Here is a 25,271-nt window from a genome sequence, read left to right as displayed (position 1 = left end):
GCACCATCTGGCACCCGCGTCTGGACCTCTGGTATCTCCATGTCTGGCACTTGGACGGGAAGTAAGTGGCCTACCACCCGCGGTGGTAGACACGATCAATCAGGCCAGGGCCCCCTCAACAAGGCGTCCTTATGGCATGAAGTGGCGTCTGTTCACTCAGTGGTGTTCTTCCTGAGGTGAAGACCCCCAGAGATGCACAGTAGGGTCAGTGCTTTCCTTTCTGCTGGAAAAGTTGGAGGGATGGCTGTCCCACCCTATCTTGAAAGTGTATGTAGCCGCTATATCGGCACATCATGATGCAGTGGACGGTAAGTATTAAGGAAGCACGATTTGATGTGGGCCAGCCAGTCCTTATACTCCTGAGCAGTTAGCCGTTCCCCTAGGTGCAGGGGACTGCTTCATGCCTGCCAGTGTGTTGGGAGTAGTTATTCGATGGCTTGCTGCGCTGGCTACGAGGCACACAGAGGTCTGCCCGTCTCGCACCACCAGTCTCGGTTCAGCTCTTGTGGCGTTTTCCATTCGGACCACTAGTGTCAACTCATCGACACAATGTTGAGTGAATGACAGATAGGGAACGTCTCGGTCACTGACGTAACCTCCGTTCCCTGATGTAGGGAATGAGACACTGTGTCCCTCCTGCCACAACACTGAACCAACTGCTGAAATGGCTGGGTCTTTGGCTCGGCTCCTCAGTGTGATACCTGATGTGTGTTTGTAGCATCACTCATTTTATACCCGTATGTCCTGGGGAGTGGCATGCAAATTACACACGCCAATTTCCATTGGTCTTTTCTCAAGATCAGAGGTGTCTGGGCTCCGCAGGAGCGACCCCTAGTGTCAACTCATCGACACAACGTCTAGTTCCCTCCATCAAGGAATGGAGGTTATGCCAGTAACCAAGACGTTTACAAGTAATTAATCTATAAATGTTATTTCTAATTTACTAAATTTTAAAGGCTCTTGAACTAATTTGACTCTTAATATTTGGCATTCTGTATAAAGCACTACATAGTCTATGTTCAGTGCTTATTTCAATCAAAGACATTAAAGTAGTTTGATGTACTTGGTCTGAAATCTGGATCAGTGTTGATAGTGTGCCATATTGAGGCAGTAAAACTCATGGGCATATTGGCTTTGGTGCTAACATTATGACTGCCAGCATTTTAATGAAAACAAGATTGTGTTGAAAAGACTTTGATAATGGACCATGGCTAAGGATTTTGTAGTTTTAAGGTTATTAAAGTGGGGCGAAAGGACTTGTGGGAGACAGAATGCCAGAATGTAAGCCAACAGCACACTCATATAAGCCTATAAAGCGATTTTTCTTTGATTTCAGCAGTGCTGAACTGAATTTATGACAGGAATGGAACAACTGCAAATAGTTGTCTGGGGCACGTGCTTATGAGAGCTCTTGTGAGTTGTACATGGTTATGTTATCAACATTTCAGATTTTACCATATGTACGTGTTACAAAGACATACCAGAGATGATGGTGACATCTTGAAATATGCATAACTTCAATGATTTGTTGTGACTGCTGTGTGTGTTTATGTACAGTAAATGCATTTATTTTCTTTAATCTCTTTACATCCCTAATTTAAATAGTTTCAGTGGATTATGTTGGGCATTTCAAATAATTTGAATCGCATTTTTGAAGCTGTATGATATATATTTCTGATTTAGTATTAACAGTACAGAACAGTACAGTGTTGTCAGTCTTTACGCAGTAATTTTTAATCACCCTCTTGCCATCTCAGATGTGTGTGATTTTATTTCTTCTGCAGAACACAAACAACAATTTTCAGAAGAGGATCTCTGCTCTGTAGGTGCATATAATGTAACTGAATGGAGGCCAGAAATTTAAAGCTCAAAAACCACATAAAGGCAGAAATAATGTAATCCATAAGACAGCAGTGAGTTATTTAATGACATCTGTAGCAATACAATCAGTTTTGGGTGAGAAAAGACCACAAAGACCACAAAAGATTTATAGTGAAAAAAGGAGGTCCTTTTTCACTATAAATCTTGACAGATCTCGCCTTTGATAGTCTCCTTGGTGATCATGATTTCTAGATCGATTACACTTCCAATAGTGCCATCTAGTGCTCTGTGCATGCGTCAATCACTAAGAAGTGTAATCGAACTTGAAATCATGATCATTGAAATGGCAAGATGTACAGGGGAAAAGGAGATATATTCTGGTTTGTTCTCACCCAAAACCAACTTGATATCTGAGGGTTGCATTGTATCCAAGATTATTTTGAGATCTATGCATTATAATACATTGAATTTGGACTTGGGACCATAAAAACAATAGTTTTAATCGATAGCATCTGGTGATTTTATATTCTGTTTGCGTTTTATGAAGTTACATGTAAAATGCGATAAAATATGTCTGTTTAAAGCTTATAAACTCTTGAATCTTTTTTTAAATTATTAATTGAGGTTTAACTTAATAATAGTTTGATATGTGAAATAATATATGTTGTATTTTTCTCACAACCTTTCCAATCGGCATGAAGTGACCGTATGTTTGACAGTGTGTGTACAGTAAATAATCATATTTCATACATTTTGAAAACGGAACACATCTAATTTGTCAGCAAATTAAAAATAACTGTTCAGACTTGTTATATTGCCTATATGCATTGGAAAGTTTTTAAAACTACACCCATTTTGTGTTTTTTCATTCGAGTAGTTTGATGAGTTCTTGCCCCGTCCCTGGGAAAGAAGGTCTTTCCTCAGGGGAATTCACTAGGGAGGGGCTGTCGTGAGGAGTACGAGGTCTGAGAACCAGACCAGGGTGGGACAGTAGGGAGCCACTAGGATGACTTGTTCCTAGTCCTCCCTGACCATGCACAGCACCTGTGCAAAAAGGCTCACTGGGGGAAATGCATACTTGCTCAGCCCCTAGGTCAAGCTGTGTGACAGTGTGTCTGCCCCGAGGGGAGCCTCTGTTCGGGCATACCAGAGCGGGCAATGGAAGGTCTCTCGGGAGGCAAACAGGTCTACCTGGGCCTTGCCGAATTGTTCCCAAATCAGCTGGACCAACTGGAGGTGAAGCTTCCACTCTCCACTGGGCCAGCGTTGTTGTGATAGCTGAATTGCGTAACCGAGTCGAATGGTCCGGGGGCAGCCAGCGTTACAGGTTGGGATGTGAAAGCCATGCATCCAAGCTCCGTGCTAGGGGCAAAAAAGGGACAATTATTTTTAAGTAACCGGCGGCGCTTCGCAGCGGGACGGAGCAGGTAATATGGCGTTGGGAGGAGCGGACACATTCCAAGACTCTGCTGCTGAGAAGAGACTTGAAGCACTTACCTTGCTCTGCACACCCAGCAGGGGGTGGGTTAGTGACTGAGGAGGAGGGCCTGTAGTGGCGTCCTCTGGACTCGTCAGAACCGGCCTCTGGGGAGCAGTCGTGGGGCTGAGGGTGGGGGGTCTGCGTCCAGTGTGCCGGGACCGTTTAGGTGTGGTGGCAGAGTGCCATGAGAGCGGCATTTGCTGGGCCAGGTGACCCAGTGACAAAGGAAATATCTCTTTTACTGAGAATGTGGGTACTGCAGCCCCGTCAAGGCAAATGAAATAAATTCAACGAAAGATTCTCTTCCCGGCCCTCCACCGGGGGATTGAGAGGTCTTGGTCCCTGGGCAGATCAACTTCCTGCTGGGTGCCCGAGTGACTGCACCGTGACCTTTGTGGCTCTGAGGGCGAGGTCGGATGCTGAACGCAGTTCCTGCAGCAAGTCGGGATCAGGGCTACCCCCGTGCTGCTCTTTCAGTGCCTTGGCCTGGTGGACTTGCAGGAGGGCGATGGCATGCAGGGCGGAAGCGGAGTGTCCAGTGGCGTTGTAGGCTTTGGCAGTCAATGAAGACGTTGTCCTACAGGACTTGGAGGGGAGTACAGGGCGACCCCACCAGATGGTAGGGTTTTCATGACACAGGTGGAGCGCAACAGCCCTGTCCACCTGGGGAATCGCTGTGTACCCTTGGGCCGCTCCGCCATCGAGGGTAGCGAGAGCGAATGAGCGAGTGGCTTTGTGACATGTGGAGAGGGGTGCCCTCCATGCAGACCTCAGCTCATCATGCACTTCCGGGAAAAACGGGACCGGGGGGAGGGGGTGTGCGCGGCTGTTAGCGGCACGGAGCCCCCAGGAACCAGTCATCCAACCGCGATGGCTGTGGGGAGGACGGAGGGTTCCACTCCAGCCCCATGCTGGCTGCGGCCCAGGCAAACATATCGGACATCTGCGCGTCAGCCTTAGCCTGGGTGTGCTGGCCCGAAGGCATCAGCCCAGGGGAGTCATCGGCGTCAGACGCCACGCTCTCCGATGCAGTGGTGAGCTCATCCACCTCGAGCTCTAGAGGATAGGCAGGCTAGCTGTAAGGCGAGCCGCTGTTGCCTCGAGCACGGACGAGAGTCAATGAGCCTGCCGGGGGGCGGGTGGTGAACCCAAGGAAGGCTTAAAAGCGCCCCTGAGACGGGCAGCCCAGGAAGTCGGAAACCCGCTACACAGGATCTGTTAAGAGTAGTTTTCTCACTTCCTGGGCCATACAGTTGGTGTCCACGGACTGTATCTTGACCATTGGGCACCGTTTCTCTTTGGCAGTTTCAGCCCCACCCGCCGGTACGTCCAACATGATTGATCCCTTGATCTCCCTCACATGGAGCTTGGGGACATGACTGATCAGGACTGTCTGACTCGGCTATGCGATTCAGTTCGCCAGGCACCCGCCCACGTGAACCGTGCTTTGCACAGACTCCCGTTCAAGGAGTATATTTTTATTAAATATCTGTACGTGGATACAGACAGATCATACTGTGTACTGTAGACCAGTGAAACCTTTCACAGTAGCATAACAGGACCCACTTGAGAGTCTCTAGAATTAATCATAATTCTCTTATTAAAGCTAATTCTCTTGTGAGCTGATGCAATGAGACGTTGTATTACGATTTTAATGGTGGAGAATTATATAATCTAGTTATTTGTCATTTATCCAAATTATAACGGTTGTTCCACACTAAAGCTGAAGATATAAATAACCATCAAACACAAAGAAAACACACATACCTGAGAGCGGACATCTTTGCAGATAGTATGGTTTGGTTATTTTCCAGATTAATTGCTCGTATTTTCACTTAATGTGAGGTTTTTTCTTTTTTGTGTGTGTGTCTTTATATTGCCAGTGTCTGAATTCATTCCTGTCTAATAAAACTATGACAAGAAGCTGCACTCTAGTTCCAGCAATGATTTGCGTTATGAATAAATTATGTAGATTAGTGTGTAGGGCTCAGCTTTACTTCTTGCTGATTTTAGATACACTGCTGTTATTTTATTTGTTGTCACGTTCAGTATTTGTATTTTTGTGATTATTCAGGGGCTATTTTATACATAATATAATGTTTTTAGTTTTCATTGTCAGTGTGATTTTTATGTTAAATGATCAGGTCTGTGCGTGTTGCATGTTATCCAGTGTGTAAGTGCTCTGGAAAACATTGGACTGTGGACAGTTTCAAATTAAAAGTCATAAATGTTTTAATTTCTATGACTTGTTCATATGCTTTGCGTGTGATCACGGTGCCCCATCAGACATGGCGATTGCCCTATTACAGCATAGCATTTTGGCCGTAGAGACAGATGCAATGAAATTCTTTTCTACTAGTAATATCATGCCACGATTGCAAAATTATTGAAGAATTCAGAACTGTTTTTTGGTGTTTAACATTGGCTAAAAATAACTGTTTATTCCCCCCAAAGTTTGTTGCCACATATGGTTCCCATGGTTTCCAAAGTGGGAGGGGCATGGGAGGGTCACTAACAGGGAGTCCCATTCTAGGTAAAATTTCCCCCAACATGCCCCTCCCTCTTTTGTGAGTTTTTGAAGTGTCAGTGCAATCCATGACACCCCTGACACTCTCCAAAAAGGGCCCCAAGGGAGGCTGTCTCAGCCTGGGGACAGACTGAGCATGGAGTCCCTCTAAGTTGGTCTAACACCTCCCCTGAGGCAACTATTCAACCACTTACACTTAAGGGTAAGCATCCCAATTAGAATAGTCAATGGTCAAATGGTTGACCATCTTCACAATTTGCTGTGGCCAAATTTATAATGATGCGATTGGGGAGCCGTGACCACAACCATAAAGTACAGCCAAGACCCATTACCAGAATGACAAAGACTTGCAGCATGCAGTAGATTGAGCTCTCATCTTAGACCTTTTGACATGGCCTGTCAACTGGAGTTTGAGCGAACAGCCACTGGCAGGCTCTAACCTCACTTAATGACGAGGAGATGTGTTGATGAGGGAAAACTTGACCATGCATTTATGAGATCTGCACCACAGTTCACTGCCGTATTAGTAATGGTGCTGTATTTTCCCCCGTTTGCAAGGCTCCGAGGGTCTTGTAGTTTAGGTCAAATTTCTATGGTTTTAATGCATTGTTGTATGTTTGTGTTTCTGACAGATATCTCTGCTGTGGATTTCATGGAACGCCGTGGCAATCTTAGGAGCAGATACGAGTTGCTCGGAGACTTCCTGTCAGAAATGCTGTCTGTGGGGGCAGACGACATCAACATTTTCAGTCTGGTGGAGGTGCGGGACAAGACTCTGGATTTGAGGTTCGCCATACACAGTGTGCCATTCCTCAGGACTGAGAAAGTGCACGGATACCTCGCAGCTCATAAACAGAAAGTAAGGCTTGTGGAATGGATGTTAATATTGATCTAGAGATATCTGACCTTGTATAAAGCATATACATTTTTTTTTTATCTATGAACCACTCCAAAAGCATGAGTGCTTTTACTGCAATAACTTATTGTCACGATCCCTTGTTGTCTGCCCCGTGTTTTCTGTTTCACTTATCACATTCCATGTGACGTTTTCCTTGTTGTCCGCCCCTTGTTTTTCACTAGTCCTTGTCAAAGAAACTACACTTCCCTTCATTCCCGGCCCTCATCACTGCCGTCTCGGTGTTATTGTCCGCACCTGTTTGTTATTTTGTCATCTTCGTGTCTGTCTATTTAAACCCTGTTGTTTCCTCTTTCCCTGTTTGTGCATTCATGAGCTTTATAAGCTGGGCTCATTCATAGTGGCAATTGTGTTATGAGAGCTTGCTTTGTTTACCTCTAAAACATCACAAATTCTCATTTGAACATGTGTACCACAAGCCTCTTATAGCACTCATTTTCATGCAGAATGAATCTTTAAATTGAGTCACTATTAACTGCCATTGTATTGAAAAGATGGGCCAAAGTATTCATAAGAATTTGTCCTTTTGTGTTCCTTATAAAAATGTATAAATAAAATCATACATGTTTGGAATAATTTGAGGGTGAACAGGCATGTTCTATGCAATAGTTCTTTATCTGCTGCTGGTCAGTTTACTAAACACTACAAGGCTAATTCAATTTTGAAATATCAAAACTGATTACTTCTATGGATTCCCATGTTCATTTATTCAAACATGTCTAAAAAAGTACATAAGGTTTTTACTTGAATCATGGATTTTATGTTTATACAGTAAACAATTAATAAACTATTAATTTCAAATGAGATTTTTCACATTTCAAAGGAAACATTATATTCATAGAAAATTCAGTAAAGATAAATTACTTTTTGTCATTCAATGCAAAATGCAGTTGTCAGTGCATATACTAAGTACTTACTTAATAACTTTAAACTAAAAAATTTTTCTTCTAAAACAACCCTAATGAAAACAAAAATGCTAAGTATACTTGAAGCCTGACTAATTATCAGTATGCTTCAAGTGTGTTAATGATTAGTTAACTTTAATTTGCTATTTTGGAACCACTAATTTTGTACCAAGTATATTTTAGTTGTAATTTAATTGTAGTAAAGCATAACTTTAAGTGTATTTAATGTACTTTTGTGTGCTAACTTGGAACCACTTCAAGTATACTTTAAGTATATGCCTGTGTAGGGTAATTATATGCTTGATTAGTGATATTAAAGTGTACTTTATTTGTGTTACAAGTACATTACAAATTAATTGCAAGTGTCTTTGAAACATACAAGCAATATACCATAAGTCTATTATATTTGAGTAAAAAGTATAAGCGCAGTAACACCTTTGGCTTATTCCAAATACTACAAATTGCACACTTTGTCTTCAATAACAAACTGTTATTACTTAGCTATACTGTTCTACTATTCTGTAATGTTCTGTGCATGCAGATTCCGTCTGGGCACAATCTGAGATGGTGAAAAGGAGAGCTGATGGAGGCTAGGGGTTATTAATAATTGGAATTGTAATCCTGGGAAATTCTAGACAAAACTTTCCTTTTATTTATTTATTTTTTCTTCTAATTTTCACTCCTTAAGAGTTCTCCTACTCTTATTTGTTTGCCTTTCCTGCAGTTCATTCCATTACTGGGAGAAGAAAGTGAATATTTAGAGAGTTAATTACAGATGAACTCACTGGTATGGAAAGTGAGTCGTTTTGTCTCCACTCATACACACAGGGAAAGAAAAGATTTTTTGATAAAATTAAAATTGCCACTATTGTGTTTATAATGATGTCTGAAACATACATGCATTGTCAGTGTTCAGAGAAAGATCAGAATTGGAAGGGTAGGAGAGAACAGACAGCGCATACTCATACTTATATACATGCACATGCTATTGCATCTGAATCTGATGTAATTGCATTTTTCTATTTTGTGTTGGTATGAAGACTGAATTCTCTGCATGTCAGTATGCTGGATGTGTCAAGTAGGGCGTGTTATGTTTGCTTTCAAGTAGAGAAAAGAGAGAGCGAGAGACAGAGAGTCTGAAAAAACGTGTGAGAACAGCAGGAGGGAGACTGACAGAGAGAAGCCTCCTTGTGTCTGTAACATTTAAATTATCCTTAATACACCACCATGATCTCCAACAGACCTCTTTCTTCCTCCTACTTTCCACCTCCCTCTCCTGATGGCAAACACATACTTTAAAAAGACCAGGATTCCCCTGCGGCCCTGCTCAACTCCCAGGGGTCTGCCCTTCCATCTCACCCCTAACACCCCTCGGCAATACACACACACACACACTCATGACTCTGTGGACGTGTCAGATGCAAAAACACAGCCTGTTGCATCAAGATAGAAAAAACATAAAAAGAAATGTCCATGTGGTGATAGTGAATCCTGATGAAAGACTAGGAGTCAATGAAAAACGGAAAGAGAAGAACGGGAAGGGTTTTCAGTTTACAGTTTGTGGTGAATCTGTGAAGATAAAAAGTTAAAATACAAAGCTTGCACTAAGGTGTTTAGTAAAGTAATCTACAACTTTTGTTAAAAAATCTACAACTTTTGTTAAAAAAAAGACTCACACAGTTGTTTTTTCATCCATCTATGCTGTTTTTCCAACCCAGTCTCATGAAATTTCGTACATTTTACGAGTTGGCTATTACGTATGTTCGTTCATATGAATTTGTACGATTTCATCACGTGCAAATGCCCGGATGTCTAATGAGGAATTAAGCGCGAGTTTCACGCACAAGATGTTAAGGACATGCTTTTTAATATTATGCCCTTATCCAAACTCCTTATCTAAACCTAACCTATCAGTAGAGTGTGTAAACATGATAGGAAGCTGTTGTGTGTGATGGATGCAAGTAATTGCCATGTATTAGATGGAAACAATGTCCAGCGTCATTGGCTGTACTAAAAGATGTACCAATTCATACGAGTGCAGTCATACGATATCATACGAATTAGCCAAATTTAGAAAAGTCATATGAATCCTGATGATTTGACCGTGAGAGGTTGTAGTTGTTTTCCTAATGTAAATATGTGCTAGATGGATGTATTTGACTGTCGCGTCTCACTGTTTTTTCAAGTTGCATGTCAAGTTCAATTAGCTTCCAACTGTTTCAAATAGCATCACAAGACACCTACATTCTGTTCTATTCTATTCCTTCTGTTTTCCTTCTGCAAGTACGTTTACAGGGCCCCTTACTCAGACCCAGAGAATAAACCTGTATGGCGTGTTCTAGAAATAGTGCTGGAGTGGTGGTGTAGTGGTCTAAGCACATAACTGGTAATCTGGTAATCAGAATGATGCTGGTTCAAGCCCCGCTGCCACCACCATTGTGTCCTTGAGCAAGGCACTTAACTCCAGGTTGCTCCAGGGGGATTGTCCCTGTAATAATTGCACTGTAAGTCGCTTTGGATAAAAGCGTCTGCCAAATGCATAAATGTAAATGTAAATGTAGTGCACCTTGTGAGCAGCTCTAAACACAAAACAAGCATGTGGGGATAAAAAAAAAGTACAATTAGAACTGTCTTTTATGTTTAATCAGAGCCCAATGAGTCTTCCACTCTATTTGAGTGCACATTATGAAAGAGAAGAAATACAATTATTTTAATGCTTTCAGCTAGATCTTCGCTGTCACAGCCATTTTACACTGCCCTTTCTCAAAAACACATCTCATCACCTCAGCTTTTGCAGAAATCTTTGTAATTACATATCAAACGCGATGACATCGCATTTGCCTCTGCCCTTTTGTTCGACTTTATTCAGGCAGTTGTTGACTTGCGCACACTCACACTATTTCTTTTCTTTTGCTTTGTTTTTTTTTCTTTTCTTTTCCTCCCCACTCTTGTCTCGCTCAGAATCATTTTGAAATTACTACTTAGTTTGTCACAACTTTTAAGTGCTATGGTGGGCGGCACCTCCCATTGATTGCCACCCTGTTCTTTTATGTAATATGTTGTTTCATCAGGCTTGCTTTAGCAAGAGAGTAGGTCTGGTCTTTATTTTGAAAATAAAGCTCACAGTCATGTAAGATGCTACCATGTGGTTTGTGGTTCCACTTCTCACCCTGTCCTTCACAGACTCTCACTCATGCACCAGATCACCCTTTGGCAGCTTTTAAAAACATTCTTCACAAATATTTATTTTTTAAGAATGCACTTGTTGTTTTGAATCATACAAAAATAAACTTGAAAATGCCATTGGTCCAACCAGAAGGTTCTTCCTTCAAAAACATCAACCCTCCTTTAGTTTTTCCATTGTTTGTGTATGCGTGTGTGTGAGTAGCAAGGCTTGGCAATAATTGTGAGGGCTATGCTTGTATTTAAAAATTTCCACACTAATATAATGAAACATGTTGAAAACAGATATTTGAAGTGCTTCCTAAATGGTTCCTTAACAGATCCATTAATTATTATTTTAGTACTATTATTCCATTAGTGCCATTTGTTCAGGAACCAGACTACATTTGTCGTGCTGTGGATTCAAATGAAGCAGCTCATAAAAGTAATCCATTCTTGAATTGAACTACACTGGTCATGCTGTATGTTTCAACCTGAACATTTAAATAAGCTGGCTCATATTTGTGATTCGTTCGGGAAACAGACTACACTGGCCACGCTGTATGTTTCAGGCTGTAGATTCAAATGAACTGGCTCATAAAAATGATTAATTTGGGAATCAGACTACATTCAGTCTGTTTCGCACTGTATATTCAAATGTGGTATATAGTCATTCTTCAGGGAATGGGACTACACAGGTTGTGCTATATGATTCACTCTGCTGATTAAAAAAAAAAAAAAAACAGGTTATCGTCGCTGTCCAATGAAAAACACGTCTCCACTTTTGGCAATTTTGACTTTATACCACAGACAGAATGTGCAGAATGACCTCTTCCTATTATTTGAATTGTGCACCGATATGACCAATGACAAGGTGATTAATCAGGTGATTTTATTAACAAAGTATATCCACTGGCCTTGAGAAGTATCCATCAAAACCGTGAATCCCACCCTTATGTTTTGAAAAGATAATTTAAATGTAAACTAATTTACCTCAGATGCCGGCTGAACTGTAGTGAAAAGATTGCCTACATCGACAAACTAACCAAATAGCCATTCATGCACATGAAGGCACATGTCAGGTGGCTTTAAAAAGTAGACTATACCCGCCATACATGGTTGCCAGATTTCCATCATCGCAAAACTGCAAGATGTGGAATCTAATTCTGACAAATTGAAGCTGGAATCAGACCACAGTGATCATACTGGACACTGTATGTTTCACGTTGTAGATTCAAATAAACTGGCTCACAAAAGAGTCATTCATTCAGGAATCAGACTACACTAGTATGTTTCACGCTGTAGATTCAAATGAACCAAAAGTCTGAAAATCAATATATAATTTTTTTTTAGTTTTGTTTATTGTTTTTTTTTATTATTATTTATTATTGTAAATGGAACCGTTTTTGAATTAAAAAATGGTGCCTCATTCCTAATCCTCACTATTTTAAATGCTCCTAAATACGAAAAAATATTAGTTTTTCCTTAAATCTACTGCTATCAACAAGTTTATGAGAGGGTTAAGTTTAGATTATGGTTGGGATTTCACAAATATCATTAGCTCTGGTGAAAAGTAATTGTGTCTAACAGCGTTTGTGTATATAGATGCCTGTTTGTATATCTCTGGAGTTTCCTTCTCTGTGCTTTCATGAAGTCTCTGTGGGATATTCATCCTCAGGGAATTCTGGGTATTGTAGTTCCAGTACCTGTGGGTGTCTCTGATAAATTAGCTAACAGAGAAGACATTCAACACTCTCCCCTAGGGATGGGGAGAGGGAGAGGAAGAACAAAACAGAGAGTGACAAAGAGAGAGAAATGAAAGAGTCCAGAAGATGGATAAGTAGTGGGAGTGAGCGCTTCTGCTCTCATGAGTAGGCTTCTGTTACCTGAGCTTAACTGACTGATATAAGGTAATGGTTTATTGGTATCTCTGAGTGCAAATGGAATGTGAGACCTCAGTGTTTAACTTCTAAAGTAATACATGCAAATCACCTCCTCAAGTAGGCATGTACGTAGGAGTCAGACCTGAATGCACTATGAACGATCCACAGTTTGTATTAGTCTATGAAGCTAAGATTCCAAGAACCTTGAGAAGATAAGGAGACAAAGTCAAGTGTGTGTGCATGAATGTTTAACACCAGGCATCTCTGCAGCTTCAGATGTCTGTGTGTCTTTAACACTACTCCTGGATCTGATCCACAGGGACTCTGTAGTGCAGTGAAGTGTGTGTGTAGATCTGTAGGAGCACACATATTTGAAAACATATACAAATGTACATTTGAACAGTTTTCCACCAGACCAATTAAAGGCTAATTAAAGGAAGTCAATGAGATCTAATGCTGTAATGGTTTTGTATGTCTGGAAAGATATGAACACATTGGGTCTCATTCACTATGCACATATTTGTGAGTAAAACCAATGTGTGAATACAGAAAAATAATTATTCAGCAATAATTTTGCAATACATTTTTTTTGTTGTTTTTAAATAAAGGACAATCTGTATAACTGTGAAAGTTGTAATGTATGGCACTGTGCATGTACAGAAGGTATTTTAAAATCTGAATATTAAAAAGTTTACATGGCAATTATTCCAGCTCTTTCAATCAGAAAGAAGTCTCAATCTAAATAGGAAATGGATTTATGTTCATTCTGACTGAGCTATCAGTCGTATTATTTATTAAGGTTAATTATTAGGCTGCATGTAAACCAGTGTTTGGCAAAATTCAGAATAAAGGAATTGTCTCCCTTTCAATTCATGATTTGGAATTATAGTTTAATTGGCCACGCCCAAATGATATGGGTTTGAAATATACATTTGAATTACAGGGAAATAAATGTACTAAACTGAAATGTTAAAGAAAATTTTTTTGACATTCTTAGGTGTTCTGTTTAATGTTTCCTTTATGTAAGCCTTCGTTGTTTGGCTTTAAAGACTTTTCGGTAAATGTAGACACTGTTGGAAATTAAGTGTTTTACTCCATAAAAAGATTAAATACAGTATAATGAAACAAATGTATGATACGGACGTATATATATATTTATGAATATATTTATTTTACTTTATGAATTATTTATAAATATCACACACACAAACACACAATCAGGTATTTCCAGAAATTTTCAGATTCTCATACATTTTTACTTTACTGGTAAAAATGAGTTGCGGTGCAAGACCTAGTTGTCACTACTCACTGTTATCTGGCCTGGGTTTCTCCCCTGTCATCTGTTCCTGGACTACACTTCCCATAATTCCCTGCTCTCATCTCTGCCAGCTGTCCTTCATTGTCCTCACCTGTGTTTCATTTAGTTATTATCCTTTGTGTATTTAAGCCCTGTTGTTTGATTATTTGTTGTCAGTTGTTGTATGTGTTTGACCTCCCGTGTTTAACCAGTGCGCTTCGTAGATGTTTGCTCCTATTTATGTTCTTGTTTCCCATCGTGGATGTTTTATTTGTTCCTGTATCTACCAGTTATTTGTGTTTGTTTATTTTCATTAAAAATCATTAGCTGCACCTAGATCCAGCTCTCTTGAATCTTCCCAGCGTTACACTAGTACAACATGTTTTATTGGTAAAAATGAGTTGTGGTGCAAGACCTAGTACAACATGTATGCCACTCCCCCAAACATGAGAAGCTGGTGGCTTTCTTCGTTAACCAGCATTACCAAAAACAAAACAAAAAAACATAATGGTGGAATTACATGTTTGTTTAAACTGGGGTCCATTCTACATTGATTAGGGAGTTATCTGGATTTCACTGTCAATGATTTGACCTGATCATGGATTGTTAGGTTCTTCTAAGAACATCTCTGAGTTGCTGTCATGGCAACAAGTCTGTAAGCTCAAACCTGCTAGTGTACAGTCTAATTTAACGTAAACAGGATTAGATTGCACCTTTCTAAGCAGATACTGGAAGTTTTTATCAGGCAGCAGAGGCAATAATAAATGTAGTATAATTAGAATTTTATTAATCATTTTAAATAAATTAAATTTGTAATATTATATATAATAACAGGTAGAGCCAATTTTGCTCATTTAGAGGTACTGCTTTAGTCGTGAGGGAGTAATCTACTTAAAATATTTTTTCTGCCATTAGAAAAGTGTATAGCCCTCTTACATAATAATATTAATAAAAACTTTCATGATTTCCCTTGTTTTCAGGCCATGCAAGTATGCAGGCTTCGTGCATCATATAGGTAAATACACTGGGGCAAAAAAAAAAGTTGTAAATCTTCAGCCTTTTCTCTTTATTTCGGCCGCTTTGGCCTTTTTCTTTTTTAAGATCACTTTCTGTTTGGCCGGGGTTAAATTAAACAATAAATAAATACTGTTTCTTGTTGTATAAATTTAATTACTTTATAGGCCTATATATTTTTATGAATTTACAAAGTTACAATTTATACATACAAATAACAAATGTCTTATAAAAATGTATATCAAGAAATAAATACATGTTATGATTTATATAATATTCATATTTTTCCTTACGTTTATGATGTCATTACATTGGTCTGTCATGTCGCCAACTAATCACTGCATTGCTGATCATGTTTTCGAGTAACGACACAAGTGCCCTTTTCAGTAAACACAAGATTGTGCCATTATCTCAGACAACTCAATTTACTGATCAAATTCGCTCATGTGTTTGAAGAGCAGAATTAGCTAGAGAGGAATTAGAAGATTTGGAAGACATATCATCTCAGATGTTTTAAGCGACATATGAAGAACAGGCCCCTGGTCTTTTCAGTAAGCTTTTTACCTGTGACTAACTTTTCTTTTCCTTCTTTCCTTCCTTCCTTCCTTTCTTTCTTTCTTCTCCACTCTTTCTCACCCCATCAGCTTCAGTCATTTCTTCAGGTCAATGTAACCCAGGTTCATATAGATGAGTGTGTTGACACTGACTGCAGAGGAGGAGGGGGCTGTACCAGCCACCTGAGTGTGACTGACAAACCGACAGTGGTCGACTCAGGTGGCGTGGCTCTGGTGTCAGTAACCGTGGAAGCCACAGCTGTTTGCAGTTGCTCATTACGAGAACATCTCCACCAGAGCTGCTCAGCCTACCCCAGAAGCCCCTGTCACAACGGAGGAGTCTGTGTGGACACACAGAGTGGGTACAGGTGAGAGATTAAAGTTTATACTTATGTGAGGATAGACCTTGAGAACTTACCAGAATTACAAAATTTCACTGGTAAATTGAAAAGCAAGACAACTGTGAGAGGTTTACAACAGAGTGCACAATAGCAGACTTCCATTAGCAGTCTGTTATCTGCAGCAGATTCCTAAGCACATTCAAGCGTATAGAGCCAAAAGTAAACAACCAAAAGTCATGTCTAAACATTGAATTAGGTTGAAAATAAAAGATGAAATAAAAATGATCAAGTGAACATTTTGCATGGATCTAAGCCACTCTTTGTAAGGCCAATCTTCTCGCTTTTGAGCTTATTCACAAATATGAGAGCGAGAGAGAGAATGGAGCCCACTCTACCAGAGGTGTTGCGGCTTCTTGGGCGTTGTTGTCCCGTGGTGCCTCTCTAGCAGACATTTGTAAAGCTGCGGGCTGGGCAACACCTAATACCTTTGCCAAGGTTTTATAACTTCAGGGCCTTCGGGGATCTCTCTTTGAGCCCCTTGAGTCAGTTGAGTTAAAGGTGCTCTCCTTAAAGACCGCCCTCCAGACGGTGCTCACCTCCATCAAGAGAGTAGGAGACCTGCAGGCATTTTCTGTCAGCGAACCGCGCCTGGAGTTCATCCTGAGACCCCGACCGGGCTACGTGCCCAAGATTCCCATGACCCCTTTCAGGGATCAGGTGGTGAACCTGCAAGTGCTGCCCCTGGAGGAGGCAGACCCAGCCTTCGAGTTGCTGTGTCCGGTGTACGCTCTTCACATCTACTTGGATCGCACGCAAAGCTTTAGAATATCTGAGCAGCTCTTTGTCTGATTCGGTGGACAGCGGAAAGGAAGCGCTGTCTCCAAACAGAGGATTGCTCACTGGGTTATCGATGCCATCATCATAGCATACCATGTCCAGCATGTTGGCCTGCGAGCCCACTCTACCAGGGGTGTTGCGGCTTCTTGGGCGTTGTCCCGCAGCACCTCTCTAGCAGACATCTGTAGAGCTGCGGGCTGGTCAACACCTAATACCTTTGCCAAGGTTTTATAACCTCAGGGTTGAGCCAGTTTCATCCCGTGTGTTATCAGGTGACAAAAACAGGTAAGTTTGGGTCAGCTGGCCGGGTGTACCGCTTGCAAATAGCGCCTTTCCCCTTTGGCTGACGAGTCTTCGGAGAGGCTTGCCGCCACCCCAGTATGTGCGTCACTTAGGCCCCCATACGTGCTCCACATGTGCTGGTTGTCTCCTTAGGCAAACCCATGTGATGTATATTCCGCAAAATGGTTTCCCTGCTGGTAAACCGCGTCTTCCTTGGTCAACTTGTTTGTAGGAACTCCTCCCCTCCTTAAGTAGGACCTACCCCGGTGTCGCTCCGCACAACGTGCTTCCGCTCTGACCCGGTAAGACCGTGTATTGTATTCCACTTAGTTGAATCCCCACCCACCCACTCCATTGGGTGTGGTCTCCGTGGACACAATAATAATAATAGTAGAGAGAAGGCTATGGCTTCTCTATAATAATAATAATAGAGAGAAGGCTATGGCTGGGTCAGCCAGTCCTTAAACTTCTGAGCAGTTAGCCGCTCCCCGGGGCATAGGGGACCACTTCATGCCTGGCAGTGTGTTGGGGTTAGTTATGCGACGGCTTGCTGCGCTGGCTACGAGGCACACAGAATTCTGCCCATCTCGCACCTCCAGTCTGCTTAACCCGGTTCAGTTCTTGTGGCGTTTTCCATTGGGACCCCTAGTGTCAACATCGAGTGAGTGACAGATAGGGAACATCTCGGTTACTGATGTAACCTCCGTTCCCTGATGTAGGGAACGTAATGATGTGTCCCTCTTGCCACAACACAGATCCAACCGCTGGGTCTTTGGCTCGGCTCCTCAGTGCGAAACCTGAATGTGTGTTTGCTGCGTCATTCCTTTTATACCTGTATGTTCGGGGGAGTGGCATGCAAATCCCACACGCCAATTCCCATTGGCCTTTTCTCAAAATATCAGAGATGTCTGGGCTCCCAAGTGTGACCCCTAGTGTCAAATCATCGACACAACATCTCATTCCTTCCATTAGGGAACGGAGCTTACATCAGTAACAATAAGTTTTTTCATAGCAACACATTCTCATAATAATGCCTGCACATTATATTATAATGTAGCTAAAATAATTGTGACTGTCAATGTATCTGTTTATTATGTGTTTCATATTGACGAAAAGTGGTTAGATTTAGGGTAAGGGGTTGGAGTTAAAATATCAAAATGATAGCATACTGTAAATTAACAAAAAATATTTCCAAGTATAATAAAACATATTGTGGCTAAACACATTATAATAATCAAAGCTTGCTTAACCTATGATGAAATCTTCCAAACTGAGGAGAGACCAACTTGCTATCTAATTCAGTTCTTCAAATGCACGTGCAAGGTTTATTAGAATTGCTGTATTTGGGTTGTGTGAGATAATTGTTTGTTTCCATGTTGATGAGAAAGGGAATACTTAACAACTCTCTGAACCATGATCACCAATGCAGCAATAGTTTAGCAATGCAACCACAATTATAATAATAAATTATAATAATAAAAAAATAAAGTAAGGACTTTACAAAGATTTCTTTGTAATCTAAGAGCAAAAGGAACCATAACCAAAGCTGCAGCATCAAGGACAGAGAGTTTTTAGAAAGTTGCAGATAAATTAAATGTGTAAATCTTTACACCATGTCCATTTTCATGTTGTCTTTTCCCTTGCATTTCTCTAGGTTTTACTTTATTATGAATATTATTATTATTCAGAAGCACCTACACAATGGAGATTTTGATAGTGCCATATGGTAAGAATGTGTATCAGTTAGTTAGGGTGCTAGTGGATGCTTGGCAGTTATTTATAAATCTCAGTGTTTTAGAATGGATGGTTTGAATTTGATCAGATACAACAGAGCAGCTGCTTTTAGGAAGCTTCTAATGATATTTGAGATGTAGTTGCAGATGTGAGATGTGTTCAAAATGCTGCTTGTGATATGGATTTTTTCCTTCTCGCAGGCAAATTAAAAATGCATAGCAATGAACATCTCATAAATATCAGCCTGAGATCTTCCAAAGAGGACATTTAAAACACGAAATTGCACATCTGCCAATTGTATAATTTATGTATTGACAGTTTACCTCAATCAGTGCCCACCTATCTAGACCACACTAGTTCTCCCACCACACACACCCACCTGATTCCACAAAGTGGACTGAAACACATACAAGCCAATTACTCATTTGCCTTCCTATTCCCACACACATTATCTGTCTATCTTTTTTGCATGTCCTGATTGTTTGATAGCTGACTGATTACCACAACTGCCTTTAAACACCTCTTTAAGACCCTACATACTCCCATGCATAATTAGCAATTTAAAACACTTTTGTACCACATTTCAACAATGTGCATATCATGACTCAAAGCATCCTGTTTTGACATATGTCCAGACTTATATGGCTCATTATAAACCTTGCAAAATATGGAGAAATTAATTTAGCTCTCTGAGGTTTAATTAAAAGAAGAAAGTAAAGCTGCGGATTTATGAGCGGTCAGATGTAGTGAGCGTGTAATTTTGTGAGCTGGTGTTGCCTTGTGCCCCAAACCCTCCCCTAATCCTAAAATTGTCAACAGGCAACAATGTTCATGTTGCCTATGTGTTATGACATTCTGCCAGTCTTCCTCAGACTATATTTGCTCAAAATCTCTGTTTTAAGTGTCCAATGTGCTTATTTACATGAAAAATATTTATTTGTATGCATTGACACTGAATGGTTTATCAAACATATACATTTCTATAAAAATAGGTATTTGTATGCATTGATATGGTTTATAAGAGCATGTTTCTTTGCCAGTTTGAAATTGCTTTTGTGCCCCCCACACACACTTTGCTAGGTTGTTTCTGTGTCGAGAGAGACTTAAACCGTACTGAAGCAGTGTGCTTTTAATATCACTGTTTTCATTTACAAAAACTGTAATTCGAGTGCATCAAACACAAAGCTTGTAGTGTTTAGCTCATTTTGTTATTATCTATTTTAATGTATTTCATGAATATCTTCCATTAATTGTTCACATTTACTGGTTTGGAACACAGTAATAAATTGTTTCAGGTTTTGAGGTACACTGTACCTTAGACTCTAAGGCTTAGGGTTAGAGGTACTGTACCTTCTATAGAGGTACATGGGAGACCATATGAATTATTATTGCATTCTCATTTGCTCCAACAGCATAAGAAATGTCACAAGAAATTTTTACATCCCCACAATGTTACAAAAAGAGGACAAAAATAAATATGTGTAGTATGTCTACACAAAAGAAGAATGTCTCTCACTTAGTAGTATTTGAAACCCAATCGTAACAGTTTATCTACTGTATTTATTATTATTATTATTGCCAGGATAATATATTATAATACAAAGTGTTTTGTTATAAATGTACATTATATAATGTTAAAAAGTTAGCTAGATAGTAAAAGCAAGATTTTCTCTGCTAATTAAAGATGGAACCGCATATTCACAATCTATATAAAGGATTCAAAGAATCAGAATCAGAGTGACATTTATGTGGTCAGTGTTCCATGTCCATTGTTCATTAAAATTAAATTGATAAAATAGATTAACAAATATTTTGTCCATGGTTGATAAAACAAATGTACAAATATGTTGTCCTCTAGAATTAAATTGATAAAATTGATTTACAGATGTTTCGCCAATAACTCTACATCAGTGGTAAGTGACTGATGTCAGAGACATGTACTCACAGACCATAAATCCCTGTTAGAATAGAGTCCCATTACAGAAAAAGGGCAGAAACATCTCATTACTGCTGCCTTGTTAAAATAAGGCAAAAAATAAAATAAAAATACCCCCTTAACCTACTGCTGCCCCTGTAAAAAAAAAAAAATAAAAATCCTATTACTGCAACCCCTGTGAAAATGTGCAAAATCTCTCATTCATAAATTAGAGATCAGTTTGAATCGATTTTTGCAAATGTATCTTTTAAACATGAGTAAGATGTGGAATTTGTTTATGCTGTACAGATGATAAGATGTAGTCCTTAAGTAAATTTAAAGATAAATACCCTAAATTCTTATTTAAGTCTAATTAAGCAGCAACCTGCTCAGATGATCAGCACAATTCAACAAATAATGACAGCTTCCCAGTGTGTGCAGAAATTGAGATGTATGTAATTCGCCGAATTTAGGAAATCATGCATCTAGTAACTGATTTAATTTTCCAAGGGATTTGTGCCATACTATGCATGATGACAGCATATTCTGCTTTCTGGTGTAGGATCTTAAATGTAAATAATCAGTTTAATAACATTGTCCACGTTTGTACACAAAAATAATTTAGGGAGATATACAGTATGCAAAGTAAATGACATATAGATAAAAAATCTGACTAAAATTCTTCACAATTAAATATGTAATACAACAGGCTCATTGTATCTGCTGATATTTTATGACTGGTTTTTAGCTCAATAAGGGAATTAGCGATTGATTTGTGGAATATTAAAATAATCAATGTTTACGTCTGATAAAGGTCTTTTAAAGAGTTTATCGGAACGTAAGATTAATTCTTACAGTAATCGTACTATCATGGCCATTGCAAATAATATAAAACATTTATTGAAATACTGTTTATGAGCATGTAGCCTACCTTAGGATCAACAGATTTCAAGGGACCGATATAATTTAATCAAATACACAGTCAACTTCTCTTTGAATACAAAGAAGACTTTATAAATTAAACTAAAACATACAACTAAACTAACAAATCACTAAACTAACACAAAGACAAACAAATATAAACATCAGTTGGTAAGTGATCTTTGACGGAAGATGAATGGAAAATTATCTGTAACAGAAACATTACATTATGGAGTCTATAGACCTTGTCTTTAACAAACCCTGTGAACTTAATTTAGTATGTCAGGATCTGAGATCAAGCTACTCAAATTATATAAAAGAAAGCACCATATTTCAGAAAGAGTCTGGAGGTCTGCGTTGTTTGGCGTGTGGAGCTCATGGCTGTGTATTTAGATTGAAGTGAAATAAGAAAAGTCCAAAGTCCATGTCAAATGTTCATGATTTAAGCTTAAATTGAGCTGGTGAGCCGGAAACATGCTTCATGTTTAGCATAATAATTTAAGTATAGAAACTTGTTTATATTCAAGAACCATGGAATGCTTTTGTTCTGTGATTTCACAGGTTTCCATGGTGACCATGGCAACAGTTCTTTATCTATCTTAGATTATTGTGGGTCTGTCATGAGCTAACCAATGGATTTCTCATGCTGGCTATGCAAGCAGGAAATGAGCAAAAGGGAAAGGGGGTGAAACGGGCCAGAGGGAGTAAGAGGATTGGATTGTGTTCAGCCATCTTGGCTGATATTAAGGCCAGGATCCACTCGAGAAGATAAATTGGTTTGATTTAGCAAATCAAGCAGAACAGAGCTGATATATATATATATATATATATATATATATATATATATATATATATATATATATATATATATATATATATATATATATATATAAAATGGAGGGAAAAGTGTTTTTCTTTTAAAGCATTTTACTGTCTCTCCTGCATTCTTTATTACTGACACACACATGCAATTCAAAAAGCATTCTTAATATTTGTACTATTCTTACATTGGCACCCACTGCATTACATGGGACACTAAATATATAAATGTGTTAGCCTAATCTTTACAAATCTGTGACCAAATCCAGTGATGTCTATGAAAGGATTCCATTTCTTAAGCATTTTTGCATTCCTTAGCATTTTTTCAGCAGTCTAGGTGCCTTCCTCTCTATTTTTGTGTTTTGTAGCATTTTTGTGCATAAACAACGGTTCGCCACAATTTCTCACAATTTTTGTTTATTATCTATTCAAAATGCACGAGGAGAAAACAGTTTTTCTTTTTCATCTTTCCACACCTTTGCTTAGTCTTTCTTCAGACTAGCTTTGATATTCTCTTATTGGCTCAGTGGGACTGCATTTTTTTATTGACCCTGTCACATTATTTTATGTAAACACGCCCACTCAAAGCACTGCCTCATCCATCCATTTACCCCGATGTGAAGAATAGTTAAACCCCGTAGATTGACTCAACTCTCCATCAGAATTAGTCAGCTTCTACTGAGTCTCTGTGAAACTTAAGCCTAAAAGTTTATTTTTCCCCAGATAAGTTACTTTATTGTATTGATTTGGGGATTTGAAATGTTGTCTTACTGCAAGCAGATTGGCTCCTCTGTCTTGCTGGGTTTGTGTCTTGGGAGAGCATTAGTCACACCAGACTCAAAATGTTTCCCAATCCAGCATGCTGGGATGCTGTCATTAATCAATGGACTAACATTAGAGATGCAATAACTGTGGTATTATTATGTTACATTTTCTCTGTGGTGAGCACTACTCTGCCATCTCGCACATGCATTCGTCTCAACACTTGTGATGGATGAGTCAAACATGACTTCAGCACATACTATCTGAAATCTTTGAGACAGATTGTGTTTTTCAGAATGGGCCACAACATGGTGCCACGATATGCTGAAGGGGCAGAGATATGCAGAAAAGGACAGCGTTTTTAAGATGGGTATTTTTTAAATGTAGAGATAGCAGTTCATTTTAACTGATCATATATTTTACATAAAAAATATTGATCTGAAAATTAACTTGTAACTAAATCTGTTAAAAAATTAATGCAGTGGAAAAAGTACAATATTTCCCTCTGAAATGTTGTGGAGTGGAAGTATAATTATAAGTAAAATAAAATGCCATGGTAATACTCAAGTATCTCTAAATTTTACTAAAGTACAGTTTTCTTCCTTACCAAAACATCATCAGCAATATTGCGCTGCTAATGAATAACAAAACAGTCACAAACAATAATTCATGGTTCGCTCATTTATCAAGAGATTAAAAGCGGCAGCGATGCTATATCAAATTTTGCTATACAAGTTCAGGGGAAACTTTCAACGGGGGAAAACCAGACTTTTAAATATACATTTACATTTACATTTACATTTATGCATTTGGCAGATGCTTTTATCCAAAGCAACTTACCCTTATTACAGGGACAATCCCCCTGGAGCAACCTGGAGTTAAGTGCCTTGCTCAAGGACACAATGGTGGTGGCTGTGGGGGTCGAACCAGCATCTTTCTGATTAACAGTTATGTGCTTTAGCCCACTACACCAGCACCACTCCTATATTATATTTATATTGAAATGCAACGACTGGAATTGTTTGGTTGAAGGGGGTACCAAACTGCGAATCTTGAATAAAACAGTTTTGTGAATACATGTTTACACATTAGCTTCCACTCAGACAAGGTATGAAAGTAGCTACTTGGTTAGATGGACGTTGTTTATTTACTTTCCAGCATTGCATCTCACCAACTAGGTTACAACGTAGCATGAAATCAACACTCAACAGACACAATTCACCATCACACCATCGTCTGCTGACCTGCAAGAAGAGGCTCTGATGCTTACATTTCAATCTGCTATGTAACTGACTGCACAGACAAACTATAGCTGGTTAACATAGCAAACAAATGTGATAAACATGAGTGACATGGTTCTCAGGGACAGTGTTAACGTTATATTAGTTATAGTGAAAAGGAAAAATTATGGGGTCATTGTTTATTTAACTTTCCAGTAGGCCTATATATTTCACAAACTAGTTAGCAACTTACCGTAAAGAAACCGCTTAACAATGCGCTGTCAGCAGAACCACCATCAGCTCAGCTCTGTAAACAATGGAGTTAGAGCATGCTTTGTTGGATAAACTACGTTATGACACCAATCATAAATCACCCAAGCATTGTTTTCTGCATTATTGGGATGGGCCATACCACTTATTTTCTTTTTGATCTGATACCAATTACTTTTAGGCCAATATCGCCGATATCGATACCAATACCGATACCTCTATTAAATTGAATTTGGATAAAATTGGTAACTTTATTATAACTTAAATGTGTTATATATTTATGGGCCTAAACAGAAAATTGTTAGACTGCTTTCTTTACCCTTTAAAAATGAGTTAGTATAAGCCACCTATTAAACCTCAAAATTAACCATAGATATTATCATATGGTTATTACTAAAACCAAGTTACCATATGGTTATTACAGTAATGCTGTAGTAATAACATGGTTAAATGTATCAACACCTTAGTTACTGCCAAAAAAAAAAAAAATGGTTACTACAGTTGTGTTTACTAGCCATGGTTAATACAATATTACTACAGTAAATCCATGGTACGTTTTCATAGGGGTATCATTTATTAATAAGGGTTAAAGATTATTATGTTTTAACAAC

The 25,271-nt window shown here is 39.2% G+C and overlaps 1 protein-coding gene across 1 annotated transcript in view; it reads left to right on the top strand.

The window, feature by feature from the left end:
- Positions 1–25,271, top strand: part of LOC127659863 (neural-cadherin-like) — a 422,183-nt gene that overhangs the window by 269,415 nt on the left and 127,497 nt on the right. The window contains exons 21-22 of the mRNA XM_052149856.1: positions 6,461–6,687; positions 15,650–15,927. Coding sequence (XP_052005816.1) covers positions 6,461–6,687; positions 15,650–15,927 — 505 coding nt within the window. The remainder of the gene's footprint in view (positions 1–6,460; positions 6,688–15,649; positions 15,928–25,271) is intronic.

The sequence above is a fragment of the Xyrauchen texanus genome, chromosome 1, assembly GCF_025860055.1.
Source record: "Xyrauchen texanus isolate HMW12.3.18 chromosome 1, RBS_HiC_50CHRs, whole genome shotgun sequence".
NCBI lineage: Eukaryota > Metazoa > Chordata > Actinopteri > Cypriniformes > Catostomidae > Xyrauchen > Xyrauchen texanus.
This window is presented reverse-complemented; position numbering and strand designations above follow the sequence as displayed.